The sequence below is a fragment of the Haliaeetus albicilla genome, chromosome 11, assembly GCF_947461875.1.
Source record: "Haliaeetus albicilla chromosome 11, bHalAlb1.1, whole genome shotgun sequence".
In the NCBI taxonomy this organism is placed as follows: domain Eukaryota; kingdom Metazoa; phylum Chordata; class Aves; order Accipitriformes; family Accipitridae; genus Haliaeetus; species Haliaeetus albicilla.
Window position 1 is genome coordinate 13,927,470 of NC_091493.1, and position 27,860 is coordinate 13,955,329.

The 27,860-nt window shown below is 39.6% G+C and overlaps 1 protein-coding gene across 9 annotated transcripts in view; it reads right to left on the reverse strand.

Annotated features, from left to right (window-relative positions):
• The window catches only part of ZMIZ1 (zinc finger MIZ-type containing 1), a 361,777-nt gene that overhangs the window by 140,432 nt on the left and 193,485 nt on the right, over positions 1-27,860 (reverse strand). For all 9 annotated transcript variants that reach the window (XR_011326825.1, XM_069796202.1, XM_069796192.1 and 6 more), the window contains 2 exons: positions 24,455-24,564; positions 7,105-7,218 (listed from right to left, as the gene is read on the reverse strand). Coding sequence is in view for 8 of the 9 variants with exons in the window: in XM_069796202.1 (XP_069652303.1) it covers positions 7,105-7,218; positions 24,455-24,514 (174 nt within the window). In the remaining variant the exon portion in view is untranslated. The remainder of the gene's footprint in view (positions 1-7,104; positions 7,219-24,454; positions 24,565-27,860) is intronic.

Here is a 27,860-nt window from a genome sequence, read left to right on the forward strand (position 1 = left end):
TAGTGATCTGCCTCAAACAGAAAAAAAAAGGGGGGGGGGGAGGAAGAAGAAATCTTTGTGATCTGAAGTCCTGGTCTGATGAGACTCTTACATTCCAGTTGCAGAATGGCTGCCTCAACAATACAATCAAAGCAGGTGAGTAAAGTTATTATCATTAACTAGTTTCTTGCCTTTGATGCTTGAAAACAGACATTAAGTAGGTTCTGCAAATGCAGGAGAGTCTACAGAGCCCTTGCATTCAAACTAGAGTTTTCTTAAAATGTATTTCCCACCCCATTAGGTGGATAATGACCATATTTTCAAAATAAAATAAACCAGTGTCCCTGCCAACCACTCCTTTTCTTGACACTGCCTGCAACAGTGAAGTAAACCATGCAGCATAAGGATATCTCTTCCTTTACATCCTCTTCCGCTCCTCTGCATTTCTCTAACAACCATAAACATAGAAGAGAAGGTCACTATACTCAACCTTCTCCACCTGAAATTTTCTCCCAGAGGGAAAGATGCAGGGATTTTGATCTAATTAAGCCAGCTGATCACTGGGTCACTGCAATACTGTTGCCACCTGAGTCCTGGCAGACTTTGAACAATGATATGGATGAAACATACAGCCATCATATGAAGAAAGTGATAAAGAAATTCCAAAAGCATTTTAATTTGGACAGCAACACATCTCAAACAAATATTTTAAAGCTGTAAAATAACCCATGTCTTGACCAATGAAATTCAGTTTAAAACAGGGCTTTAAGACACCATGAGGTCATATGACAGCCAGTAATCCTGAGTTATTTGGTAGCACTATGAGCTGCTCTGAAGCAGAGTGTTCTGTGCCTGCTGGCTGTACTCTGATGGTACAGCCTGTACACAGCCCTGGAGTGATGTGATGCACTGCAAACACATAAAACTGTGTGCTTAACAAATGCATGGAGAGGATGATGGAAGCAGAATTTCTTCCATGTGAACTTTTTGCTCTGGAAGTCTTGCATGCAAAGACAAAATGCAACATTTCTAGGGCTTAATGGGCAGCTGCATCCGGCCATTTTCTGGGTATAGATAAGCTTAACCAACTCTTCCATCTGTAATTACTCACATTCAGATCCTAACCTGACTTGAAATTTGATTTTTTGCATGTCACATGTTGATTTTTGATTACATAGTTTTCTGCATTAAATAGAATGAACCCAGCCAGGCATGAAGGCAATGTAGCAGCAGATACCTTGTGAACACATTAGCATTAGCTCGCCTGTTGTTTTTGCTGTCTGAGGCATCCTGTTGTGGAAACTTGATATTATTAAAAGATTCTGTTCTTGTCTTTTTTTTTAAATATATTTTTTTAAATTGAGTATAATTTTCATTACATATTGGATGAACTAAAATAGATTTCTGTATCATGAAACTGAGAGCAGCTTTTATTTTCTTAAATTACCTAAAAAATCTCAACAGTCTCAATTCCAAGATTTTCCAAGGAGGAATGCAATTCAAACTATTATTGTACCATGTATCACTAAAACATGAACCTAAAGCAGATACTTCCATCGGTTTAACACAGATGCTTGTTATTGCAGCAGTACACAGATCTAGTAAGAGCTACAAGCAGCACAAAAGATTTAAATGAAATCCATAATCTTCCGATAGAGTACGACTAGGACTACAGCTTTGTGTGTTGTTATTCTTTTAAAGAGAAGCATTTCTTAAACAAACGTGGGTGAGTTTCCCACATCTGATGACTGAGGTAGACCCAACATTTGGAGAGGAAATCTAGAACACTGCAGGGGGTAGGGGGAGCGCATTTTTAATGACTATTTCAGCATAGCTTTTTGTGGACAAACTGGGGTAGGAAGTGCCATCTTTTGCATGGAAAGAGAGACCCAGGCCCTAACCATGGTGGTGAGAGACCTCAGTTTTCACTGGAGAAGCTCTGTTACATTCAATGCTTTGGCCAATAGTCAGTTCAGGTAAGCACATCCTGCTTACCTGAATTCATCTTACTGGCCAAAACCATTGTGGTGGTGGATTTTAATTTCTTAGACTAAGCCTCTAGGTACAGTTACAGAGTAACTGTACACAGCTGTGCTTCTCTCACCCCTTATTTCTCTTTTGGACACACTGAAGAGCCCTGAAGATGAACTTGGCACCTTGTAATGCTGAAGCACAGTAAGAGAACAAAGCAGTGCCTTTACCATCCTTCGCTGAAGACAAGTCTGTGAATCTGTCCATTTTGCTCTCAGCTGTCCCCTCGTTTCCATTTTTGCTGCAGCGCCAACACAAAAGATAGCCAATGCCTCTGTAAGATCATTTACATGTGAAACTGCTTGGCAAGAACAGACCTATGGGATGAGACTAAAGTGGATCTGAGAAAAGGCAGAAAAGAGTGAGACAACATTGTCCAACCAAACTAGTTTGTTTTTGTTTTTTTTTTTTTTAACTGCTGTGTAGTAACCGAAGCTGTTTCTTTCAGAAGACGGTAAGGTAATGCTATATACAGTACAATTTTAGAGAATGATGTTCTTAAACTTATCAAGACTATTAGCCTTACCATAACATAATCTTATCCCAAAGTGCTTTATAAACTATGAATGCTAGAATCAGAAATTGTTTCAATCATAATAAAAACATAGCTACATCTGGTTTGTGGAAAGTGGAAGTTATTTTAATCAGCTCCCCATAACACTATGCAAGAAGTAATGTTACATACCAAAGAACACCATATCCATTGCAATTTCAATAATTTATAGAATCATTGATTTCAATTATAATTCAGTTTCTGGCCTACATACAGTTCTATCTGATTTGAAAATAACTACTGTTGAAAAATAACACCCAGCTTTCCTTGGCAAGTTAGAAGAGAGTTTATTGTCTCTGAGAAAGATGATAATTTGTTTGCGTGACTTCCATCAAAGCTGTTTAAGGGAACCTTTCTGTAGCCTGTAGCTTGCAAGCAAGAAAACAGATTCAAAGTTTACCACTCCCTCCTTGACTTTTTATTTCTCTGTTGAAATGCATTTTCTTTATAAACTTGTATGACCCACTCACTTCGGTGATTTTCTGTAATGGGTTACACAAAAAGGTGAGCTCTAGAACAAGTGTCTGCCAGAACTGTTTGAACATACCATGTAGTCACACAAATTTTTGCCAGAAAGGGCACAGCTTTTGGGGCCTAGTTCATGAAAATATACTTTCTTTTCATAGCACAAGCCATAGGTTTCCCCATGTACCCTAAGCTTTTTCTCTTCAACTGTTTGCACTGCACAGAAACATTCCAGTTTTATTCATAGTCCTTGACAGCATTAGCCTAAGTTCTTTATCATAACAGAAGTTATTTCACCTCTAAAAGAGCAATAATTTAAAGGATCCTATATAACAAATACAAAGTATTTAACTAGCTAAACAAAGCCAGTTTACATGCCTTATTAGACACCTCTCTGGTAAATTTTCAGCTGTTGTACCAAATCCTGACTTTGTTCTTGAGATAAGAAAACCATTCCTATTTTCCTGCATACAATGCCACTGGAGCCCACAGTAGCAAATGTAACTCCAGTAATATCAAGTTATACTTGATATCAACAATATCAACAAGTACTGCTGATACATAAAATTATTAACTACTGCTAATAGCCAGTGTGTATACTGTACACATTTCTAAAAGAGAAAAATATCACCGAGGAAAAATGAACACTAGAAACATGTTGATGTTCAACACATGCTGTCTACCTAACTTATGAAATTTTCAAGTCATTAAGATTTTCGTAAGTGCTGGCATTACAATTTAAGCACAGAAAACCTTCTGTAACAGCCTATTCTATATATTATTATCAAAACCAGTGATTCTGTAAGTGAAGCTGGAAGCTTTTCTGCTGATGCCCAAGCAGACTATTTCTAAGACCATTCTTCTGCATCCATTCAGGGTCTGTTAGACCGGCAATAGGAATAAAAATACACTGGTGTTATAAAGTGAACCAGATATTACTGACAGTGCGGACATGAAGACGGTGTGTAGGATAAACAGAACTACTTTCTAAGAACCACTTCTTAATATTAAAGCACAATTTCAAGATTTTGAACTTTTTTTTTTTTCCATTTTATTAATAGGACTACATCTAACTGGTTAATTTTTTGCAAAAATATTATAGATAAGACTTAAATGATGCAAAGAATCTGTTATACCACAGGCACCATTAAACTGGCTATTCATAATACAACAGATCTGTTTTGATGCTCTATCATTACACCTGATGCATTTAAACTTTGCAGTGTACAAATGGATGGTTTGCCCATTCCTGAGAGAGCTTGCCCTTCTGCAGTCATGACATATTAATATGTTTCCATTTGGATTAGTATATACCATATTATCCACTAGTAGGATATGATGGTTTCCTATGCCTTGATGGTTCTCCAGAACAGTTTAGTATACCACTTTTTCCCTGGTCAGAGAGTTAACAGAACAGAATGTCATAAAAGAAAAAATCTTCTGTACACTACAGAGGACAACCCTTATAAGAAAGCATTTTTAATATTTGTAGAATTTCTGGATTAAATGCACTTGCCTTTAGGAATTGACACAGCTCAAATGTAATGATGGTAGAGACTATTTTCTTTAAAAAGCATATAAAAAAATATGGAAATTTTAGGGGAATTTGTTTTTGAGGGTCATTTTAAAGACTGGCAAAATAAAACAATAATCCTGTTTTAGTGGTTGAACAGACTTTCATACTGATTTTTCATCTTCTTTTTAGCATAATTGCCACAAAGAACATTGATAAACTTTGTCAGCATTAAGAAAAATTAGCTCCTGATAGTACACAGAACATGCAGCTAGGCTAGCTAATGTAAAATTTACTCATGATATTCCAGTGTTTCAGCTGCCTTTCACTTATTTGCAACTTTCTGAATAATTCCCTTGGAAACAGACTGAAGTTCTACCACGTTTGTTCAATAAAGGTAGATAATCACATTTTCCTGTAAGAGGACAACAAGCCTCAACATCCACCTTTGCTAACTTTCGAAGAAAATATTATTTAGAAATAAGTTATATACAAGCAAGCTCAGATGGGAAGAATTTATGTAAGGCGGGGGGGGGGAGACCTTGCGCACCGTACTGCTACGTATTAGGAAGATACAGGAAGTATCAACCTCTTGGGTTATAGCCATGTAGTTAAGCCTGTTTAATGGAAAGCAGGAAGAGGGATGTACATAGTGAGAAGTTAAAGAATACCTTCCTTAGAGAGATTTTAAAATTAGGAACAAGAAACACATTCATTGCAGTTTATATGCCTTCTGCAAATCCTGTGTATTTATCTAACACAAAACAAGCCAACTGGTTAAGTTCCTGTGTTTTTTACTTGTTAGGAATATAACGAGATTACAACATGTGATAAAGATGCTGCTGCCAGTCAGCCCTGCACTGCAGATAGTGCTCTCCCCTAACAAGCTTGGGAAAGGGGGATTTCATGCCACCCTGTTCCAGTTCCAGGGAGGAGTATGAAGCAAAGCAACACATGCTGTTCAAATCCTAACAGTACTTAGATAATAAGGATTTTTTTCTTTCTTTCGTGTCAGAAGATAGTATTTTCATTCCAAGAAACTCTGATAACCAGGTGTTGTGTGTTTTACCTCACTATTTTTCATCGAGCATTTCCTTCTCGCTTTCCCTACGTTCTGTGAAGACAGTGAATCACTAGTCATCAGACCTTATTTTGACCCTGCACTTGGGCAGGGCTGCAGATATGCTTCCATAGAAAGAAAAAATTTAAACAGCAAGGAAGTCGCAGGGCAGATTTACAATGTTCTAGCAGAGGTCTGCAGAGAAATACTATGCACAGGCTGCTGAGGTATACTTGAGCTGAATGTTTCCTTTCCCAAATGCTAACCTGAAAACGCTACCAACGTTTTAAAAAACTATAAATAAAATATATTTATGGTCACATCAGATCCTATGTACATTTTCCCCACAATTAAGCTTATATATAACTTTTACTTCAAACAGAATTGTTAGATATCTTATCTTTGGACTCTACTAACATTTCTAACTTTCTTTAATTTTTTTTTCTGATTGGAAGAATGATATACACCTCCTTGTAACATTGGATTTATTCTAACTTTTTGACACAGAAATCTGAGGGATGCTATACACTTGAGCACATTAAGATGGAGCCATTCCTTAACATTTGGATTTCTGGCAACTAAACCTCAGTCTTAGTCTCTGTTTTATATATATCAGCTATATAGTGCATGAAAGTAACCCATGCATTTCTGCCCCCCAACAAATACAATGATGCTCTCTTCAGTAGTAATTTTAGAATTTCTATCTCCTTTGTCACTATTTATACCAACTTGTTCTGCAAATTGCAGTGAAGCTTTTGAACACTCCTACTCCAGTCAGAATTTAATTATTCTAGAGTCTAGACTCCATGTAACAATTTTGGACTGGATCCTGCTACTGGGTGCATGGGAAATAAAACTTTCAAAACAAAAAATGCTGTTGTGTACACACTAAAATATATTTTCAACGCATTATAATGAAGTTGCTTTAGGAACTGCAGTGGTCTTTAATATAGAGTGAATGGAAAGAAAAGCACTGAAGTCAATAAAACTGTTGGAATTAGCATGTCAGGATTAGACCTGCAGTGAATATATGTAACAAAGTAAGCCTAACAGGTAGGTCAGAAACACTGTTTAGCTGAAATACACCATACTTAGTATAGAAGACAAGTAGTCCTCCAGTCCCACCAAAAATGAGCAAAGGAAAACAAATGGCTGAAAAGTCCGTTAATTCTGTAAGAACACAGCTCGCTTAGCAATTTCAAACCATGAAAATAAATATTGTATGTGCATATCAAGTAACATAGCCTGTGCATTTGTAAGTAATCTAACTATAAATGTTTTTCCCTTTTATGATTTAACTTCTTGTCACTGCATCTTGCTTCCTGTTAAGTAATGGAGTCACATAAACAGTTGTCAGGATCTGGCTTCACCTGTTTAAGATAAAATGGAAAAAAACCCACCACAAAATGCAGATTCTGAAAATCAAGTTCCCTTGGCCACGACAGACTGCGTACAGTATAAAACAGAGGATAGGAACCACCACCACAGAGGGAGCGGACATACCGTCAAACAACCCATCAGGCTCTGCTCAAACGGTCTCTGGAAGGCTCTGGGGTCTCCGCACCAGTCCAGGAGCTCTGTTGCTGCATTATGGAAGTTTGCAGGGTTCTGTAAGTGCTGGAAAGGGGAGACAAAGCAAAATGGTAAATAACATACACAAGGGCTGACATAGTCTTTTCTACATCACATTAATGAAAAGTTTGGAAACTAGGAACAGCATATAATTTGGAATAAGACCTTAAATTGTACAGTGAACACAGAAAATCCTACTTCATTCTTATTAATACTTATGCAGATTTTCTAATTTCCTAATACGAACTCATTAGTTAGAGGCGCACTGTAGCTGCAATACCAGAGCTCCCCTGAATTCCTTCCTCCATAACATTATCTCTCCCACCTGCAAACTATAATGGATTCTACTTGGCAATCAAAACTGTCTGAGCCCAAATTGAGGGAAATTTCAGTCTTATGTTCAAAGTCTTTGCCTTGGGCTTATGCCCCATTGTCGGGACATGCCAGCACAGCCATGCCTTCCAACAATCAAGATTTTAATCTTTGCCTGCCAGCCAGGAGGCAAACAGGACAGTCTCAGAAAATACCAGTGACAGAGCAAAGCACACTTACTATACTGATCCTTTCTACAAGTTTTGGTTTCTGTTCATCATGATGTATCAACATGAGCAATTTTGGTGATCAACTTTGGGATGATGAAAAATGGAGGATTATTTCTTGACTGAAGTGTGGTGAGATACTGCCATGACCAAAAAATGTTTTCACATGCACAGAAAGCACGCAGAAATTTCAGTGTGGAATCCTACCTCTCCTGAAGAGGCTGGCACAATTGTGAGAAAAAAAAAATCTGGTTTTGTTTTGAAATTTGCATGGGCAATGCAATTTTTTAACTGTTACATTCATCTCTGACTTTGTACTGAACAACCTGTAGTCCTGTTTTTAGAGGCATTTAGTAAACTTACCTGATACTATTATTCACACTGTCATCCCTTACTGTGCTACATTGCTAAAGTATTCCAACATTTTAGCAGGAGCAGAGGGAGGGCACAGGAAAGAAGGAATTCAATTTACATGAATAATATTGCTACTAAATGCTCCGATTCTGGTGATGCTAGATGTTTCAGTGAAAACTCCAGAAACAAGAAGAAAAGAATCTATTTAGGAATTGCTGGTATCTTTTTAAATAGTAGTTTTGTAATTCTTGGGATTGCTGAGAAAAACATGAAAATGAGATGAGCATTTTATCTGGAAGGCACAAAACCCAAAGGCATCATTTTAAAAATACATCATTATTTTTGAATCAGTTAGATATTTTGGGAAAACATGACTGCTCATTTCTAAGCATCTGGATTAACAATAATGTTCACAACCCATTTTTTTTTTCCTCGTCCCCTCATGCCCGAGAAGCCCCATATACTAACTTTATGACAAGCGAAGGAAAAAAAAAATCCTCCCACGCCAGGTTTTGAGGAGTTCCCAGTCTGTGAGCTTTTGGATGATGTTACTGTAATTCTTATGCAATAAAGGCTTTTGGTCAGAGACCTTGTTTTAACAAGAGATGACTGACACGTGGGGCACGGATTTTTAGAACAATAGCAGAATTTGAAAAAGCAGACATTGTGCAATGCAGTTTTCTTCCTCTGCTCTACAAACACAGACTATAGCTCATGCTACCATCCAGTTTGATAGCTTTACCTAGGCTGCATTTCAGAACAACATTTTTTTGCCAGCTCATCATTTAATTGTTGGAGGAGTCAAACTATTGCATATACAAATTAGAGAGAAGAATCCAAGTAAATAGATGCAAGAGGCCATATTTTAAGGCTTCTTGTAAAAAAAAAATGTCCCATGAACAAAGCCAGCAGTTTCGGTTATGAATCTTGTAAGTAAAAGGGAAAAGGATGCCTTTTTGAAGGCTTCATTTAATCCTCCAGAGAAGTGATTGCCTGACACCAAATCTCTCAGTGTATAATGCTCCTTCTTCACGCCACTTTCATCTGCAGGGGAAACAGAAGTTGGTTCAAGCTCCTCTACAATAGCACATGTAAGCTCTGCTACTATCAAATATACAATTTCCAGAAGGCAAGAAAGGCACGTAAGTTGGTGAACAATTTGCACCATACTGAACACATACTGCACACGTAGGACACAGGTCACGGATCTCTCAGTAGGGAAAAAAAACCCACAACCCAAAACCCTTTCCACACAGAAACAACATAAGGAAAAATTCACTGAAGACTACTCAATTCTGTACTTGAAATAGTCTTTAATAATCCTTCCCTCCTTGTGAAATGAATTGAGATCTGCTGATGAAAAGCCCTAAATAAGAGCTAGATAACTATTTATTTTCACCAGTGTTGCCACTTGGCCAGCTACATACATGACATCTTCCACTAACACTTACAATGGGATTTCCCCATTGAGAAACAGACGTTATACTTGAATCAGAACAATTTTTATAGGTTTAGGCTAACAAATAAAAACCACAGCAGGGCCTTAGCCATACGCTTAACTTTCAGTTTAGCACCCCATAATGCCAATTTCTACTTACCGTGACACCACTGAAAAGCAGTACCCCTTTCCTAGAGTAAAGGTCCAACACGTATTAAATTTGCACTTCCCTGTGGAAGAAGAGGCTCCTTCTACTTGCCTGTGTCAAAGCAGGGGCGACCTCAATGACTTAATTGTTTGTTCTGTAACTTTCCATCAAGTTATTTCACTGCATCGGGCCTGAGCACTGAGGCACACTATCATAACCCACTTCTTAAATACAGAGGAGATGCTGAAATCCTGACTTCTTAAATGCAACTACGCAACTGAAACTAGTTTAGAAACTCATTGGGCAAGATAAGCAATTCTATTCATTCCATTTTAGGCTAAAAAGCCCCAAATAAACCATAAGAAGTCAGAATACCAGTGGTTTCCATCTTTGTGGAGTAGATTTGAGTAGTTTCTGAGACAAGATAAAAGCTAGTCCTCCGGGGACACTTCTTGCAATGTCACACGTAGTTCTGTCTGAGACATATGTCTCACAGCTTTCTGACTTTGTTAGTAGTTTTAAATTAAGGTTCTCCTCCAATTTTTCTTTTTCAGATTACAGCAGGCAAGGTTACTTTTGCGGAAAACAAAGAGAAGATCCAGCATGAACCAAACCATGAAGGCAGGTGCAATTCCTTCCCTCAGTTATGCAAGAAGACATTCCAAATGCCTACTGTGATTTTTTATTTATTGACAGCTTAAACACTGCACCCGGGGCAAAAAGCCCCAATGTCATTCACATCCTCACAACAAAAAGCCTGCTTGAGAAGAATGTTACATCTACTATATTAATTGAAAAAGAAATTAAAGATATTTTCTTAGCTCTCGATCCAAGAACATAAGTACAAAACAAAGCTTATGCCAGATCCATCCATCAGCTTTGTTGTGAAGCATTTCCCATTCATGGCTCTTCAACTGAAATTATTGGCAGCATTTTGACAAAAGCAAGGCGTGTGTCTGAAGAGTCTAGTCTGAAACTGTGCTTCATGTAAACAAGGAAAAAAAAATCACCTCATTAGTAGATGGTTTAGAAAAAAGTGACAATGAAACTGATCTGGCTATGACACACCTTAGTGTATCTTCAAAGCTACTAGCGAAGGGTCACCTAACACCACCATGCTTGCAAGCAATGGTGTTTTCAACAAGTGGAGAGGATTTGTATTAATAAAATCTGAAGCAGAGATGAACAAAGCCAATGAACTGAATGAATCGGTTATTTACCAGATTGCTTTCAGTATCATGTGCTTTTTAGAAGGCTATTTGTGAAACATGACAACTTCTGTTATTTAAAAACCTAAGAAAATTTTCAGTATAATCATTTATAACTCCAAAAAACTAGTATTTCCTTAGCCTGAATGGAACAGAAACCACAGAAATACTTGATGCATGTGAGTGTATCATTATTGCAGGGATCACCAGGTGGTGCTTTGAAGAGACAGTCTCTCGGAGTGATTTATTCTTGGTCTTGGAAGGAATCTTGTGTTCTTTGTAGCACTTCAATTAACAGTCTGGTGTGGGGGGATGGAGAAAACACTAAAGGACTTTGGCTCTCCACTTTACTATGTCCAGCAAGAGTGAATTGTACCAGCAAAGCCCTTCTTGAGGACTGGGCTGACATTTGGGCTGGATTCCAGGGAAGACAGGAATGAACATCTACGTGCTGCTCATGACCACTTCCGGCTTAAACATTTTATTTACCTAAAGAACACACCATCTTTGTAAATTAGAGTGGACATATGGGCAGAGGATGCAGGTACACTAGGACCCCAGTTCATTAGCTTTCACAGCAACTGTCTCTGTGCCTGTTCCATGGTTTGCTGCTGTGTAGTTGCCCGGTGGGGGGGAACAGCATTCACATGGGGAGTTAACACAACAGCTGATATGTGGCAATTTTTGGTGCAAACATTTCAAAATACAGCCACTTCTTGAAATTGTTACTCCCTTCCAATTAGACAGTGATCAAGAAGTCTTGATATGCAATAAAACTCTGCAATGGGCCCAAAAGTAGAAGCTTCATCCCACATACGAATTCAGGCCCTTATGAGTGAAATCGGCATATGTAGTAAAGATCTTACTTTTTTAAAGATACTACAGTGCAGTTGAGTACTTTCAGCCTACCCACCCACACCAAAGTGGGTGCACACCACTTCCTGCAACCAAAGACTCAATATGATTTTAAAGACAGAAATCAATTATTCACATTGAAATATGGCAAGGACAACAGCCTTATCTCCTCTAAATATAAAAGACTGCAACCCAGATGTACACTCGTGTATCTTAGAATAGTCTAGTAATGGAAGAATAACAGTCAAAATTAAGAGCAATTACAGAAGGTTAACACTATCTCACACACACATCAAGAAATGCTAACATGACAGCAATAGTATGGAAAGTGATTCATTTAAACATGGAATCCATATGTTCCAGTTTGTTGCTATACAAAACAAATGTAGAATTTCAATTCACAAATGACATATCTCCAGTGGAGGATTTGTTTCTCTCTTTTCTGCAGAATACATCAGACTGAAGGCACAGGCCTAATTTGCCACAACTTAACCTATTCAAAATGAGATGTCATGCAAATAAGTTTTTGAGCAGCAAACTGCTTAACTATGCTAAACAAGTTATTGCATTTATTTACGTGATGTCGCACCACATTATGAAGGCTGACTCAAGTTGTCTGTTTATTTTGCCGAGTTATGTCTGCTCTGTGTCTCACTCCTTGATTTAATTGAGCTGCTGAAGATAATATAACTTATCACATAGACACTATGCCATGTTGCTAGATTCTAGGTTAATTAACAGTAGCCTACAGTCACTGAATTTCTCACATGGTTAGCCACTTGGACCCCGTCTACTGTCTAGCTTCACTAATCAACAAGTCTGGGAATTTTACATTAGCAACAGAATACACTAGCAACACACGGAGCTTTTGACTGTACAGAAAAAAACACAGCTAGATGGTAGATAGCCTTTTCTTCACTCTGAAATTAACCTGTTCCTGCACACCATGTGGCAAGGCTGCGTGCCTGGCAAAACTTCTGGTACACCAATTGAGGAAATTAAATCCAGGAGGCAGCTGCTCTCCTGCAGGACAGAAAGCTATGGCTGCTGCTCCACAAGCACTGCCAGCTCATGCAAGCACCAGTGGCTGCCAGCCCTCAGAGGTTCCTGTCTCCCATGGCTCTGCCTTCTCCTGCCTGCTCTCTTGCACACGCACGAGAGGACACATGGCTGCATGGTGAACTAGCCTCATCCTATACTACCAATTTCAGCTACTTTGGCTCTCCAAAATGGCATGCAGTGCAGCCCCTTGAACCTTAGCACTAGCAGGGGAGATAGCAGCAGTGTGTGTCACCCCAGCAACAGGCCACTCAGGAGCTCATGGGAATAGTCACAGGTTACAGCACATCATCTTTTCATGCCAATACTAGAACGAAGTTGACCTAAAACTAAGGATACATTTTCTTTATATGCTTAGGCTATCATGGCAGACTGCTCCTGGGAGCTTCTTCCCCAAACCACATACTTCCACCACTTTCAGTGCATCAGACCACGCTTGCTGTTCTGACCATGAACTAACCTCCCAAATACTGATTTTCAGTCATCAGTTACTGGGAGATTTGCCATGTGACCACACAATCATTAGACCTGACTCAAAGAAAGCGGCAGCAAACGAAAGGTAGGGCTGGAAAGGTACCGGGACTCTGCTCTTAGCAGCCCACACTTTGGATTAAACGCATCACAAAACTTCTCCCGAAGGTGGAGCTATACCATCAACATAAGAGGAAGACAAAGTTAAGTTCACAGTATAAATACTCCTCGTGCCTCACAACACCCCTGCCCCGCCCCTTTTTAAAAGAATGGTATTTTCAATTATTTCAACCCAGAGAAATACTTTTTGTTATTAATATTCCTCGTTATTCTCCATAAAACACAATGCATACAAAGAGAGGTGCCAAAAGGAAATAATGAGTTTTAGTGTTCTGATAATGTACATATTTATTCTGCGGTTAATCCTCAGACTTCAGCCAAGTTATTCCTAGTTTAGACAACAGATTCATCTACGAGTTCTGCAAAACCTTGCAACAGGTCCAGAATTTCAAGTGATATAAAACCCAGTACCAAACCCGTTTTTTCCAAATCATGAGCCAGATATTCAGCATGCCATAAATTTTGTGTAGAGCTCGTGACGTTTGAAATGCATGTATACAAGTCTTAAGTTCACATGATCTGCTTGCTATTTTCAGCTGCTGGCATGCAGGTTTTCAAGCCTTTCTCCACAACAATGGAAGTTAAAATTCTCATATGGTTGTAAAATCTAGGAATTTAAAAGTAAAACAAGACATACAGCAGTTATCGAACTTTGCATGTAAAAATAAGGATGCTCAAAACTATTAATGCAGAAATGATAGTTCTTTTGGAACTAAACCAATTGATACTGGTTGAGGAAGGAGCTGACCCACTCTCTTCTACGCCTACCTGACTTTTCTAACTCTGGTGCAAACCAGCTCTTGACAGGAGCCTTGAGAGACAGGATTTGGTGTCCAGGTGCTCTGGCAGATTCTGCCAGGCAATTCAGACTTTTTATTTTTCTATCTTAATATTCATCCACACATGCCTGCAATCAGATGTAATGAAAATGCACTGTTGTACTGAAGTAGGGCGAAGAGGGCAGTAGGAAAGAAAGGTACCTAGAAAGCGAAAGGACAGAGAGAACAGAAAGAGATTACATGCCCTTCAACTGAAACAACCCAGGAGCAGAATTACTGTGGTCCTGCATGTTGGGCAAAGGGCATTCAGCTCCCAAACGAAAACTAATCACCTATCTAAAGAATGTAAACAGGATTCCTGGTCAGACACCCTTGACACAGCGCAACCAGGGGGAGAGAAGGTTGGTCTGTGTATTACTCAGCACACAATTATGTTCCCACTAGACCTAAATTTGATAGCTCACTCAGCACCATAAGCAAGCAGTAGAGGACCTGTGAATCAGCAAGGGTCATTTGCTGTAATACATTAATAGAGCCTTTATTACTTTAAGACCTGAGCAGGCTCCATGAGTGAGCCCAACCACAAGCCCCTCTCCCCTTCCTATGCACAGGCTTCTACTTCAGATCCCCATCCAACCAAGAATTCTCTCTCTCCCTGGTGTGCCCTCCACTGGCTGCAACAGAGCTCAGGGAGTGTTACAGAAATACAGGACATTAACCAAGGATACGCTTTAAATACAGAAAATGCCATAACTTGAAATAAGTGGTTTCTCTTTTTTTTTTGTTTTTTGAGAGTCAAGGGTGATTATACAAAGGCCTTATCCACAGGCAGCTATGCTTAGTATATGAAAAACTCATCCACAATGAAGATTCAAAACAAATGGCCTTTTTCTTTTTCAAGAGGATAGGGGGGAGTATTGAGCTATTTTCTGTCTTTTGGGAGTGCGATTTTTGTTTATCTGGATATGGTTATATATAGTTCCATTCTCTGCAGTCCCCTTCAATATCAAAGATTGTTTTATTTATAAAAAAATTAAAAGGCTCAAGCTGTGCATTTTGTATTCAGATAATCCCCCCCCCCAATTTAGTGTTTGTGAGATTGAGAGATCCCTAATTAATAGAATTATCTTGCACTTACATGGCTCATTCCATCAGAGGCTTTATAAATATTTTATTAACCTCACGTTTTGAGAAGCACTAGATACACTGAGAGAGAGATTAAAACCATGTTAGCCATGCCTACTTATAAAAAAAAAGAATGAAAGGGAGTCACCTTTGCCCCATTTGTCCACTGTAGCTTCTTTTTCAAAGTAAAACAGTAAATACTGAGCAAAGACCACTACCTCTTTATCAGATGTTTTAACTACATGAAAACACTGGGTAAGATGAGCAGGGGAGTGAACACTAAAGACAGAAGATCACATGCTAAACAAATGAGAAAAAAGAACAAATAAAAACCACGAGCATCACTGAACTGCCAAAAAAGCAAGTTGTCCAGTTGTGAGCTGTAAGGGAACAAAACCTGTACTAATGCAGATTTCCATAGATGCTTCTCTCATACACTTTTAGTATAAAGTGTGTGTATAAATCAGTATTGGTTTCAGAAAAGATGAATGCCTGGTAATTGAATAGCCTTGTTCTGCTGCCTGAGTCTCCTATACCATGATCTCTGTGAGGAAGATTGTGCATCTATATGTGCATATGGTGGAGGAAAGGAAAAATATTGCAACCTTGGTTTGTCTATTAGTTTTACAAAAGCGTTAGAGGTGGGTTCAACACCCTGATCCTCAAGCACTATACACAGAAGCTAGAAGAGCTAAACCAAGAATCCCTCCCTAGCTCTGCTGATGAATTACATTGCCATCTTCCTGCTCTGTACCTTTCATATCTACATAACTGCAGTATATTTATGATATACTTTGATATAACTTTGTGTTATATAAGGGAACAGGCAGCAAATTAAACTTCTTTGGTCATAAACCCATCTACTGCTCTTCCACCCCACTTTCCCCTGCCCAAGGGGAAACTGTGACTTAGGGGTCTAAAGGCTGTGATCCAGATCTGACTGAAGATGTAAATGGGGCACACTAATGGCAATATGTCTTCTTGTTAATCTATCAATAGATGGAACAACAGTGCCCAGCCCAATCTTTGTACCCTTCTTACCACCAGCACCTGGACTGCTATTATGCCAGCTGAGAGCACTGAGAACAGCACGGTTTACAAAAGACTCAAAATAATCGGAGGGCTCTGAATTATATTTCCTTAATCACTCACAGAAAAAAAAAGTCAAGAAACAAAGGTACAACTGCTCTTTCTCTAAGGCCATGCTCAGTGATACAAGGCTCTAATCTATCCTTAAATTTGCAATTACAGCTCAACTGAATTACGAAATCAGTTTGCCTAACCAGTTCACTCACTCTTCTTGGCAACTGAAACAAGCCATCTTCCATTAGTATCTCCCTATTATAACACGCTAGCATAAGATGTCTCTGTATGTGACTACAGCAAGGACGCTGAGGCTTCTTTAGCTTTATCATTCCAATAGATGATGTAACAATATAGGAGCTTTCTTCTCTAATGCCCTCATAATTTTCAGCCAGTAGTTTCAGTCCTAAATATCTCAATGTATCAAGGAGTTAATTTTCTCAAAGCAGTGCCCAAGCTCTTTTCCTTAGAGTACTGTTGCACTATTAGAATAATGATCTGAATATTTACTTAAATTGCTAATGGTTTTCATTGAATAGGCTTATTTGTTCCAGACCTGTATACCTCCCTTCTTTAAAAAAAAAAAAAATCTAGCTTCATAATGTCTTTTAGTAGAAGATTAAGTGAAGGATACAGGCAAAGTGAGGTGTCTACATAAATAATTCTGTGTTGTGAACCATTTAATAATTTGAGGTACATATCACAGCATTTTGAAAAGTTTGGGTCAGTGGTTTTTTTCATGCAGTTCTTACCATATCAAGGTGTTTTAAAGACATTAATGAAGTACTGCAACATCACTTTACTGGAAGATTATTGTCACTAGTGCATCTTTTAAAAAGAAATAACATTACCCAAGAGCATAAAGTGAGTTGATGGCAAGGGGGGGAAAAAAAGGCACTGACTGAAATTCCTCTGACTTATGTACTGAACCAACTTTAAAAAATGCATTAAAAATAAATCCATTTATTCATTTTCTACATTTCAGGAGAATAAATGCACTAATTTTGAAAAATAACCAATAATCTTCAGCATACCCTATCAAACAGCAGCACATTTGTTGGACATATTTTGTTTTCCAATTAATTTTTTGACTTAATTTACCTACTGATTGTGGTTTTTATAGCACTTTTAATCAACTGTCTTAATCTTTATTATTTTAATCTCTTAATCTATGCAGAGATAAAATCTCAAGGTGACTATTTAAAATGACCACTATGATACTACTGTGGAAGATGTAAAATTCACATGACCTATTCTCATAGGTCCTACCAGCCAGCTAGACACTACTGAGATATTTCAAAGTCAAAAGAAAAAATGCTTCCCCATACATCTTTTTCATTTGCATGTGCTTACAAAACTGCTCACAGCATGTGCTTTGTGACCTGCCTATGTACGATGTTAACAGCTCTTCTTGAGAAGTACACAGAAGCAATAAGGAACAAACACCACCAGTGAGGAGACTTTTCCTTCAGTACATGATGGTAGTGGTCTGCATAGCTGAAGGCTTTTGGTGTTAACAGTACTATCACCACTTCAAACAGCCTTTATAAAAACACCTTCTGCTTTTACAAATAGGCACAATGGTCCTTGTGTGTAAATGCTGTATATGTCACACCTGCTATGGATTTGCTGTTGCACTAACGCACACAACAGAAGGAACTCAAGTAGCAAGCGCATACATATGAAGGAAGAGCAAGAAATTGCATGACAGAAGCTAGAGACATGTTGCTACCTATGTCACGTGTTTACTGCAGAGTTTGACCCGTGTTTACTGCAGAGTTTGACCCAGCTACTGACAAAAAGGACTTCATGTGCTCATCTGACACCAAAATGACACCACAGATCCAATTTACAGATTTCTAGAATTTTCAAATGTTCATCCTTATTTACCAATAGGCAATTTTAAGCAATAGGCAGATTAGCTGCACAGAAAAGAATAAAATTGTTCTAAATACTATGGATACTATAAGCTTTAAGTGTAAGTTGAAAACATGGATATTTTCTTTTTCGAAAACAGTTAACACCACTAACATCCTGGCTCTTGAGGACAAGTGCTGCAGTGAAACAAGCAGCAGAATTGGGAAGGAAAGAAGTGTACCCACACCAACTTTACCAGCTCGCCTTAAAAGATGATGGGTTATATTCCACCCACTATTCATCTCAGATGAACATACCAGCCAAATACTGTGAACATCAAGAAGGTGTTTTCTTCCCCTCACCTCCAGAAGCGCTTCTAGCACTTTGCCTCTTTGCTCGTTCCCTTGTGGCTTCGCTGCCTGAGCCAGAGCAGTCCCTAGCAGGATGCAGGATCTCACAGGGCAGGAATGTTGATTGACAAGTCTCTAAATGGAGTAGAGGAGCCAGGAAAGCTGGTCTGCTGTCAGTTTTTCCTAAACATACTTAACTCTAGCAGAGGAATATTCCAAAAGACTGAACACGAAAACAGACAAAGAATTTGCAACTATGGGTCTCAGGAAAAAAAAAAAAAAGAAAAAAAAAGAAAAAAAATAGAAAAATATAGCTACTAAGATGGCATTGATGGACGATTCAACCAATAAGCTGTAACACTTGAGGCTCATCGAATGTCTTTTTATGAAAAAGAAAGGTCTTTTTCACCATTAGCCTTACGGCTATATGTTATTGCATATTTAGCTGCTAGAAAAAACCTGTCACACTTATATGGGCTACAACCAAAAATATGTATTCTAAATAAATGCACTCTTCCTAAGATTACTTCTCATTTTCAAAGTTCTTCAAGAAAGAAATTTTCATGAAGCTTTATTAAAGCCTTTTGAGTTGTAATTTCATACCCGTCCATATTAACCAGTCCAAAATATATTAAGAATGACACGTTTAGGACTGCTGAGCATTTACATGAGTCTGCAACAATAACATTGAAGAGCAGAAGAATTAGTTCAAACATTTCAGGGCTTAAATGCTAACAGTTATGTAAATATACAAAGAATTCTATTTTCCTCTGAATTGCAAGCAACCAAAAACCCAGTTGCTGAATGATGAAAGAAATGGGCCTGCTTGTTTCCAATTTGAGCAAGAAAATGTCAACAAAAACACACAGCAATTACAACTTTTAGCATATCTTTCTGAATGGCTGGGTAGGCATTATAAAGCATTGCAACTGCAGCAATTCAGCAAGCTTTCTTGACAGAAAGAGAGGGGAAACGCGAATCTGTTTCTAGAAATCAGCTACGTGATGTGTGCCTCCAGTTAAGTGGGGTTCCCCAAGTGATTCAGCATCATTTGATGATAGTGTTCAATGTGTCCTGATGTACCATGACACAAGCAGCAGAAACAACCTTCTCTGTTCCCACCACAGTCAAGTACTTTTGATAGCAGAAAGTCTTTTCATACTTCCTTTTAACGTGTTACTAAAATTTCAGCACAGCTTTAGTATGTACCCTGACAACCATTCTCAGCACGGCAGGAAGATATCACGCACCTATTCTGAAAGGGGTGGCTTCCTTGTAACTTAAACATAGAAAGATTTTCTCCATCTTCTATTTTTCAAGAATTTCAGAAGAGATGTATAGAAACCTTACAAACTGACTGAGAGCAGAGACAAAAGGTACGAGTCCCTAGATTTAAAATAGCTCTAAGTTTTTAAAGTGGACCCATCAGGGTAAGAGTAGAGAGGAGATGTCATGCAAACCACTGATTCTGTCTGCTATTTGCTTGTATCACATAAGGAAAATAATGGACACTATTTGATTAAAGCCATACCTCTGGTCTGTTATGAAGAACAGTTTAAGAAAACCAGTCAATTCCCTGTCAGGACTTCCTATCCAGTGGGAGCCAAGCTGGCTCCTTCAGAAGGCTGTGCCTGGGCCCCTCAAATTCAGTTCTGTACCCGCCCAACCCAGCTCCTGCTGCTCCAGAGCTCCATGGTGGATGGTGCATTCGAGCAACCCAAGCAATAAGTACTCAGCAGATAAACAGATTATTACTGCAGCCTCGAATAAGGCAGTGCTCAGGAGCTATCAGACCTTCGCTGAGCACAAAATAATTTTGTGGTTTTTGTTTGTATGGGCAAAGAATTAAAAAGTCTGCATCCTGAAGATCCCTCCTCCTTCATCGTACCCTGAAGAGTCTCCTGTGTCATGACAAACTAATTGCATGTGTTAAGGGAGGCCTGTTACTTTGGCTTTTTCCACTGTACATCAAAAAAACCCTATGTTTGATTTTAAAGCAAATAGACTTAACAAATACTGAGGGAATCCGCTACAGAGACCACACAAGCTGTTCCAGCCTTCCACAGAAGTCTGGGGGTTTTTTTAAGCATAAATACACAGCCACCTCTTCAGTTTGCCCTTTCATCTATTCTGAAACACTTCTTAACACACACACACACACACTCTTCATTTCCTAACTAGCTGATCATATACAAGTTTTGGGTTTGTAGCTTTAAAGTGCTAAAAAAGATGAAGGTAAAACACAGCCTTGATCCTGGAACAGAAGTCAGCAAGGATATTGTGGGTGTCTCACAAGTCACAGAGCTGGGAAGAAAGAAGCCTGTCCTGACCCTGTGTTGAAACCTGATCTAGTTAGAGGCACATGGATTACCATTTATAGTGTTTCTCAGGGGCTGGGGTGAGTGGTAAGGAGGGCGGCAGACAGCTCTTGGTCTGGCTGCATGAGCTGCCAGCAAGGTTATAAAACATGCAGATGCTGGGCACCAAGGAGGGATGGTTTTCCTCCCCCTGTTGCAGTGCACCTTTCATGCCACTGCTATGTTAACCACCCCGAAACCACATGTCTCTTGAGAACAGCAGTACTGTTTGTTCACAGGCCAGGAAGAAAGGATAAAAGACTGGAGACCAGGGAAGAAAATGCAGGCAGATTTTTGTCTGACCCTGCAGTTAATCCCCAAAATTGGTGAAGATGCATTGATACAGCCACGCAAGGTACTGCTTTGCTCCCCAAACCAACATGCACATATGAGTGTGCAGTCCAGTTCTCTATGGGTGAACTGGAAATTACTCTTTGTGGTACCACGTTAATTTTGCCAGCTAATGACCTGTCTCAAAGAACAAGGTAAATGTCTCCAAGGTGGAAATTTATGACACTGTGCCAGAGAGGCGAGTCTCCTCCAAAAAGCTAGTCAGAGTTGGTTTCTGTCTCTTGCTCCACTACGGCAAAGGTAACAGCACAAGATTTTTGAACTATGAAAAAGCAAAGAGCAGACTCTATGCTAAGTTCTTCTTCAACAACAACAACAAAACAAAACAAAAAAACCAAAAAAATCAGCCGTTCCTCTCCAACAAAACCACAAGTATTGCCACTTCCACAAAAAAAGCTTTCTGCTTTGTATTTCCGGCGTTCAGCCACTGTCTGGGTTAACTACACATTTTCATGAGTTGAAAACAAAAGCATCCCTATTCTCTTATTCAGGCCTATACAGAACGAAGGCACCGTGAATTCACAAGCATGCCCAAGTAGGAAACCTCCTTGTCAGACATCCTTTGCTGTCTGACAGAACAGAGCAGCTATGCAAGCATGCCCCTGCCCACCAGAAAACCCGGAGCTGTCTTCCAGACAGGATCAAACAAAACCGAGAATGCTCCACGAATGCTGTGAAGTCTGACCTTCCTCCCTTCCCCTCGGCCTTCATCACTGAAGAAATATCGTAGCTGCATATGTAAACCAGCACTATGTATAAATGAAGTAGTAGTTTAACTGACAGAGTACTCATTACATAGGCAAAAATATCTCTTTAATACTGTAAGAAGTGTAATTTGATATTCTTTTATCTAATTAAAATAATACAAATTCTTTATGTACAGAAGCTGACAGCTCTAGAAAAAGGAACTGAGCAGCATCCTCCATTTGTCTCCACTCTATGTAAAAGTCTGTTCTTACAGCTGAAGGTTAAATTGTTCTGCAAGTCACTTCATTCTTCATCCTATGGGCTAGGATGGTCAAAAAGGACACAAATTTGTGCCAGTCAAGGGCATATTTTTTCTGAACCAGATAGTTGCTGAGAAGAAACTGGGATGAAATCCCCAAATTCATATTTCCCTCAGACCTCTAAAGGGCCATGAGATGCATTAACTTTCTCCACAGAGTGATGAAGGAGAGAGCCACCACAGACTGAGGCTAGATTATGACCAGCAATTCTGCACAGACAGATTCCTATTTCTGCTCCAAACTAGCTTTGTTTAATTTATTCTGAAATCCTCTCTTATACAGGAAACAGAGAGAAAAATCAGCTGGCTTAGGTATAAAAGCTATTCTTTTTTTATATTCCCCAAAGCATGTGCATGGCCAGACTTGCAAATAAACACACATTTTCTGTTCTTTGCATTACTACACATTCTAGCAAATAGAAACTTCTACTAATATCTAGGCAAGCATGACCAAAGATAATGATGGAGACTGCTGAAACGAAGAGAACGGAAACATAACCATAGAATCATACAATATCTCAAGTTGGAAGGGACTCATAAGGATCATCAAGTCCAACTCCCTGCTCCTCACAGACTACCTAATACTAAATCATATGACTAAGAGCATCATCCAGATGCTCCCTGAACTGAAGTGGTGCTGTGACCACTTCCCTGGGGAGCCTGTTCCAGTGACCCTGACCCTCAGTGAAGAACCTTTTCCTAATGTCCAATCTGAACTTCCTCTGATGAGACCTCAGTTCCATTTCCTTGTGTCCTATTGCTAGTTACCAGAGAGAAGAGATCTGGTAGAGAAGAGAAGCACCTCCCCTTCCGCTGCCTTTCTTGAGGAAGTTGTAGATAAAAGAAAATAAAACAAGTTTTAAAATCTAGACCAATCCAGTACTACCCCCATGCTTATTTTTTATTAGTTCCTTTGATTTAGGGTGCTTGTGTCTACAACACAAAGAAATCTGTGAACAGAGAAATGCTGTGCTCCCTCAAGAAGCAATATGCACATGTCCCACAGCAAAAGTAGGCAGGTAGGTTTTTAACTTAGTTAATACAAATATAAAACTGAAACAGCAGGACTCTGGCCTCTAAACATGCTGTGGCCTGAACTGACAGAGAAAACTGCTCAGACAACAGGGAAAAATGATTTGGGAACATTATTTCACAGAATAATGTCCTTCTGTTTTTTCAATGTAATTCAGAAAATTTCAACCAGTTCTGAAGAGATAAACTTTGGAGCTCATCTCATGGATCCAGCTGGGATAACTAACCTTCAAAATACCTGTATGCAGCTTGCATTTATGCACCTGTTTGCTGCATGCATGTATTGGTTTAGAGATAAAAACAGGAAACATCAACATAGAAAACCATTCTCTTGCTCACCTCCTCTACGCAAAGGACCATTGCTATGAATTTTCTGTAAGGATTCTTGCATGCAGAGAAGAATGTATGTGAGGGGAGGATACATGCTGCCTGCAACACCAGAGAGCAAAGCTCACTGAGAAAGGTGAAGCAGGGAAAGATGGCATTTGCTCATTCCATCCTTCCCTTGGTAGTTTCACTTGGTTATAAAAGCATTTGCAAGCACAGTTACAGTGGGGAAATCTGTAAATGAGACTTAGATTCCACTGCCTTTCAGTGAATTGTAAGGGCCCTTCATCTTCACAAACAGATGCTTCTGAAAATTTTACCTTGCAAACAGAAGTTTTTACATCTCCACACAAACCGATTAACCTGAGCACTTGGAGTTATGCCAACCATCCAAGTTCGAGTCTCCAGGCAGTGCAGGTCTCAGGTCAGAAACTGGATTAGAATCAAAACCGGCCTGTCGAAATTTTGGATTACTGTGCTTGGAGCACAAGTACAATGGCTGCCTGCTGTGACACCTTCAGGACAGAGCTGGCAGGACTAGCACCACTCTGCTTTCAGCTGAGACAGATTTGTTGAGTCTCCAGGGTGAAGATTTCTTAGAAAGATGGAAGGGAAAGCTTGGCTTTTGAGGTTTATTACACCAGCTCTTGCAGCAGATTCTCTTCCCTTCAGTGAGATTAACAATGTCTCATCCCTACCACTCTCCTCCCCTCTAAAAGGCAAGGATATTCATTAAGCAACAGGTAACCATAATGCATAACACACCTTGCCACACAATACACAATGCTTGTCTAGCAGCAATGATCTCCGCCTTCAGCTTACCTGTTTTATGCACTGCAGCCGGTCATTGGTCTGCTGTATGTGCCTGTCCATAGAATTCATTTTGATTGTCTCCACTTTCTTCTACCTGAAAGCCATTAAAATCCCTCGATCTGCAAGACAAAAAGGACAGAAAAGATCACTGAGCACAGTCCATGCACTTCTACCAGCTAAACAATCGAGCAGACCCACTTGCAAGAAACCCAGAGCACATTGCGAGATAAAATAATAATAATCCCAATAACAATGATGGTCTGGCTTTTGCGAGGACAAGGGCATGGGGATTCTTCCCAGTCTTCCTCTGAGAGAAAATATCTCCCATAAGCATTAAATGAATTGGATAGGGCACAGAATTACATGGCCCAAAATAACACAAAATGTGTGTTATGAGGACTCTGGATTTCTGTATTGAAAGTAAAAGCAACAGGTATGCTGCTCTCTTCCAACTAGCAGATCTATTTAATGAGCCCTTGAAATGGGTGAGATGACAGTGAGTTAAAGATTGGGATTCACAACTCGACCAAGACTTTCAGAATGACTAACGATTCCAAGTGCACAATGTAGCGTATATGGAAGAGGCCTGATGTTCAGACCAAAGGGCTGAGCAGCAGCTCCTGCCTTATAAAAAATAGGGCTCTTCAAGGTATCCATAGCTGAACAAACTACATGTTACTTTGGGAAAAGCATGTCCTGGACTCTTTAGGCCCATCTCTAACAAACTGTGTAACTTAAGGCAAATTAAAACTTCCCTGTGACAGTAAAAAAATGTAGAAAATGGAAGTGAAGGCTCAGAGTAGTGTTAGGAGTTCTAATTCATGTTGCTACAGCTTTATATAATCATCAAATGAAAACTGGTAATAAATTATGATGATCTAAAGAGCAAACTTGCAGCCCCCTAAGCCCACAACTGATGCTCGTCATGCTGAGTTATGTTTGTGGATACAGCTTGGTACACACTGGTGCCATCAAGATGAGCCCCGCTCTGTGTATTCATTAACTCTTTCAGAGCCATGCTTTACATTACACTCCATGATCACACATAAGTGGCTCTTTGTCAAGATAACGGTATGTGTCTGGAATCAAGAACAAGGCCTGCAAGAGGGGGAAATGGTAGGTGCTAAATCAGCATGCACATATCATACTGAATTCACCATTTACCTCTCCCTTACCCCTGTGTTCAGACTGGGGTAAGGGGTTAGCCATAGCACAAACAGCTCTAGTGATCTGAAAGGCAGGAATGGCCAAAATGCCACCCAAACTTGGACCAAGAGCAAGACGCTAAAAGCACAAGTAAGCATAAGTAAGCCTCCTGGTGTGGGCGTGGTTTGTGTTTCACTGGGCCCCTTCCACACATTCCCCCTCTCTGGTCTTGCCTTATAGTTTTCCTATAGATGCAGAACAGCAGATCATAAAGACAGAAGCCAACAACTCATCAACAGTTTCAGTCCACCAAATGGTTTGCATCATGACTTCTACTTATTTATGTTTTAAGTAGAACTGCATGAGACTCCAGCCTGTACTTAGTAAGCTGAGCAGCTTTAAGTGCTTTTTTCTAGAATTCACTTCTCAGGGGCACAGAAATGTTTCACACATACATATGTATACTCTGCCATTCCAATTACTTTCATAGCATCTAAAATGGAAATGAAACCATAGATACTGCACATTGGAATGTGAAAACAGTCTTTGCCTATAAATTCCCATATCCTTTTACTGCAACAGAGCAGTACAGTCTAAGAAGTTGTACCCTCACACTCACGAACAGGGAGTGGGCACAGATTCAGAAATACATAACCAAACACTGTATTTACGTAAAACTTTACACCAGCACAAGCAAGGTCCTGGACTCATGCAGAACCTCTTCAGTGGCTCTGAGCAGTTTGTTATTCAGAGAGCTATCCATGACAAAATTCTTTTCCACTCCCTACATACACATGAGAGACAGCAAATTTTTCAGATAGTTGTTTGGTTAGAGAAGCGGGCCGCTCACCACTCCTACACGACTCAACATCTCAGTTAAAGCACCTCTACAAGCCCAGCACTGTCTGTACTCAACCCCCAGAAGAAGAACAGTATTCCCCATGGTGGGAACCCTGACTGCATGGCTGTCACGGCGAGACAGACTCCAGACCACACCATCCATGTGCATCCCACACACCCAAGCCGCCTGAGATTTCTGTGACTAGCTGATAATGTTCTTCCATGGCTCCTGCAGGATTAGACTCCAGGAAAGAAATTTTTTCTGCCAGACAGCTAAATGAGGTCTCATAACAGCAGCTCAAGCTTCTCATCTCCACACTCTAGACACAAGAGGGTTCAATAAAGCACTCCTGTCAATAAATTATAATGCTTCTAAAATGGAAAAGCCAGTTTCACATACAAGTATTATCGTTTGATTATGCCACTGCCACCTTCTCAATAGCAAATGCCATCCAAAGGTCCTCTAGCAAATGTAAATTGATACATTTTATTAAAAGTGAGTAAGGCAGTCTTAACCGCCTGTAAGACCCCCAAACAGACCTCAGTAGTCATGAAGTTTAATCTCGCAGTGGACAGCAGAGGTATTTATCAAGAGATAAGCTAGCCCAGACATGACACCACTTCAGTAGTGATCCATCTTACAAGCTGGGACACATTATCTGCATTTTAATTGAACATCAGGACAGATAGCGAAGGGCATGCTGAAAACAAATACAAGCGTATACCCGCACATAGATTTTTGTTGAAATATTTGGAGAAATGCAAACTGAGGCTTTTTTTTTTTTTTTTTAAGTAGTCAGGACATTTTTGCTTAATGAACCAGTAAGGAAAATACTAGTGGCATCAGTAGCTGCCTCTGGTGTTACTGGCAATATACTTCAGGGCTGGAAGGCTGCAGAGAGATTTCACAGAGACAATGACAACAACTTGCATTCATGTGCTGTCACTCATACCAACAAACTATCCTGCATGTTGATTTATGAACTGTACATATAATACCACACCAATTCTCTGCCTTCCACTTAACCACAAACGAAATTGAAGGTTGCTATCAGCTACCTGAACCACAGCTTACTATTGTACTTGTCCAAATTGTCATTTCTCCCACATGGCATAGCTTCTCAAAGCCCGTTTGGAAAAGCAGAGGGCAGAGTGCACAGAACTAACTCACACGACTGAGCAGGGGCCCAATAGGGCTCTTGGAGGCAGGAATGGGAACACAGTCCCCTGCTCTCCTACACAGACGCACCATACAATTTCTGTCATAAACTGAGCAAATTCAGTCACAAAAATAGTTCAGCTTTTAACACCAAATGGCTCCCACTGAAAAGCAGTCTCTGACTCTCACCCTTGCCCTAGTAGCTAGAAGTATTTTCACTTCCATTCTCAACTCCACTTGCTCTCACGTCACTAATGCTCTCTGGCTAAA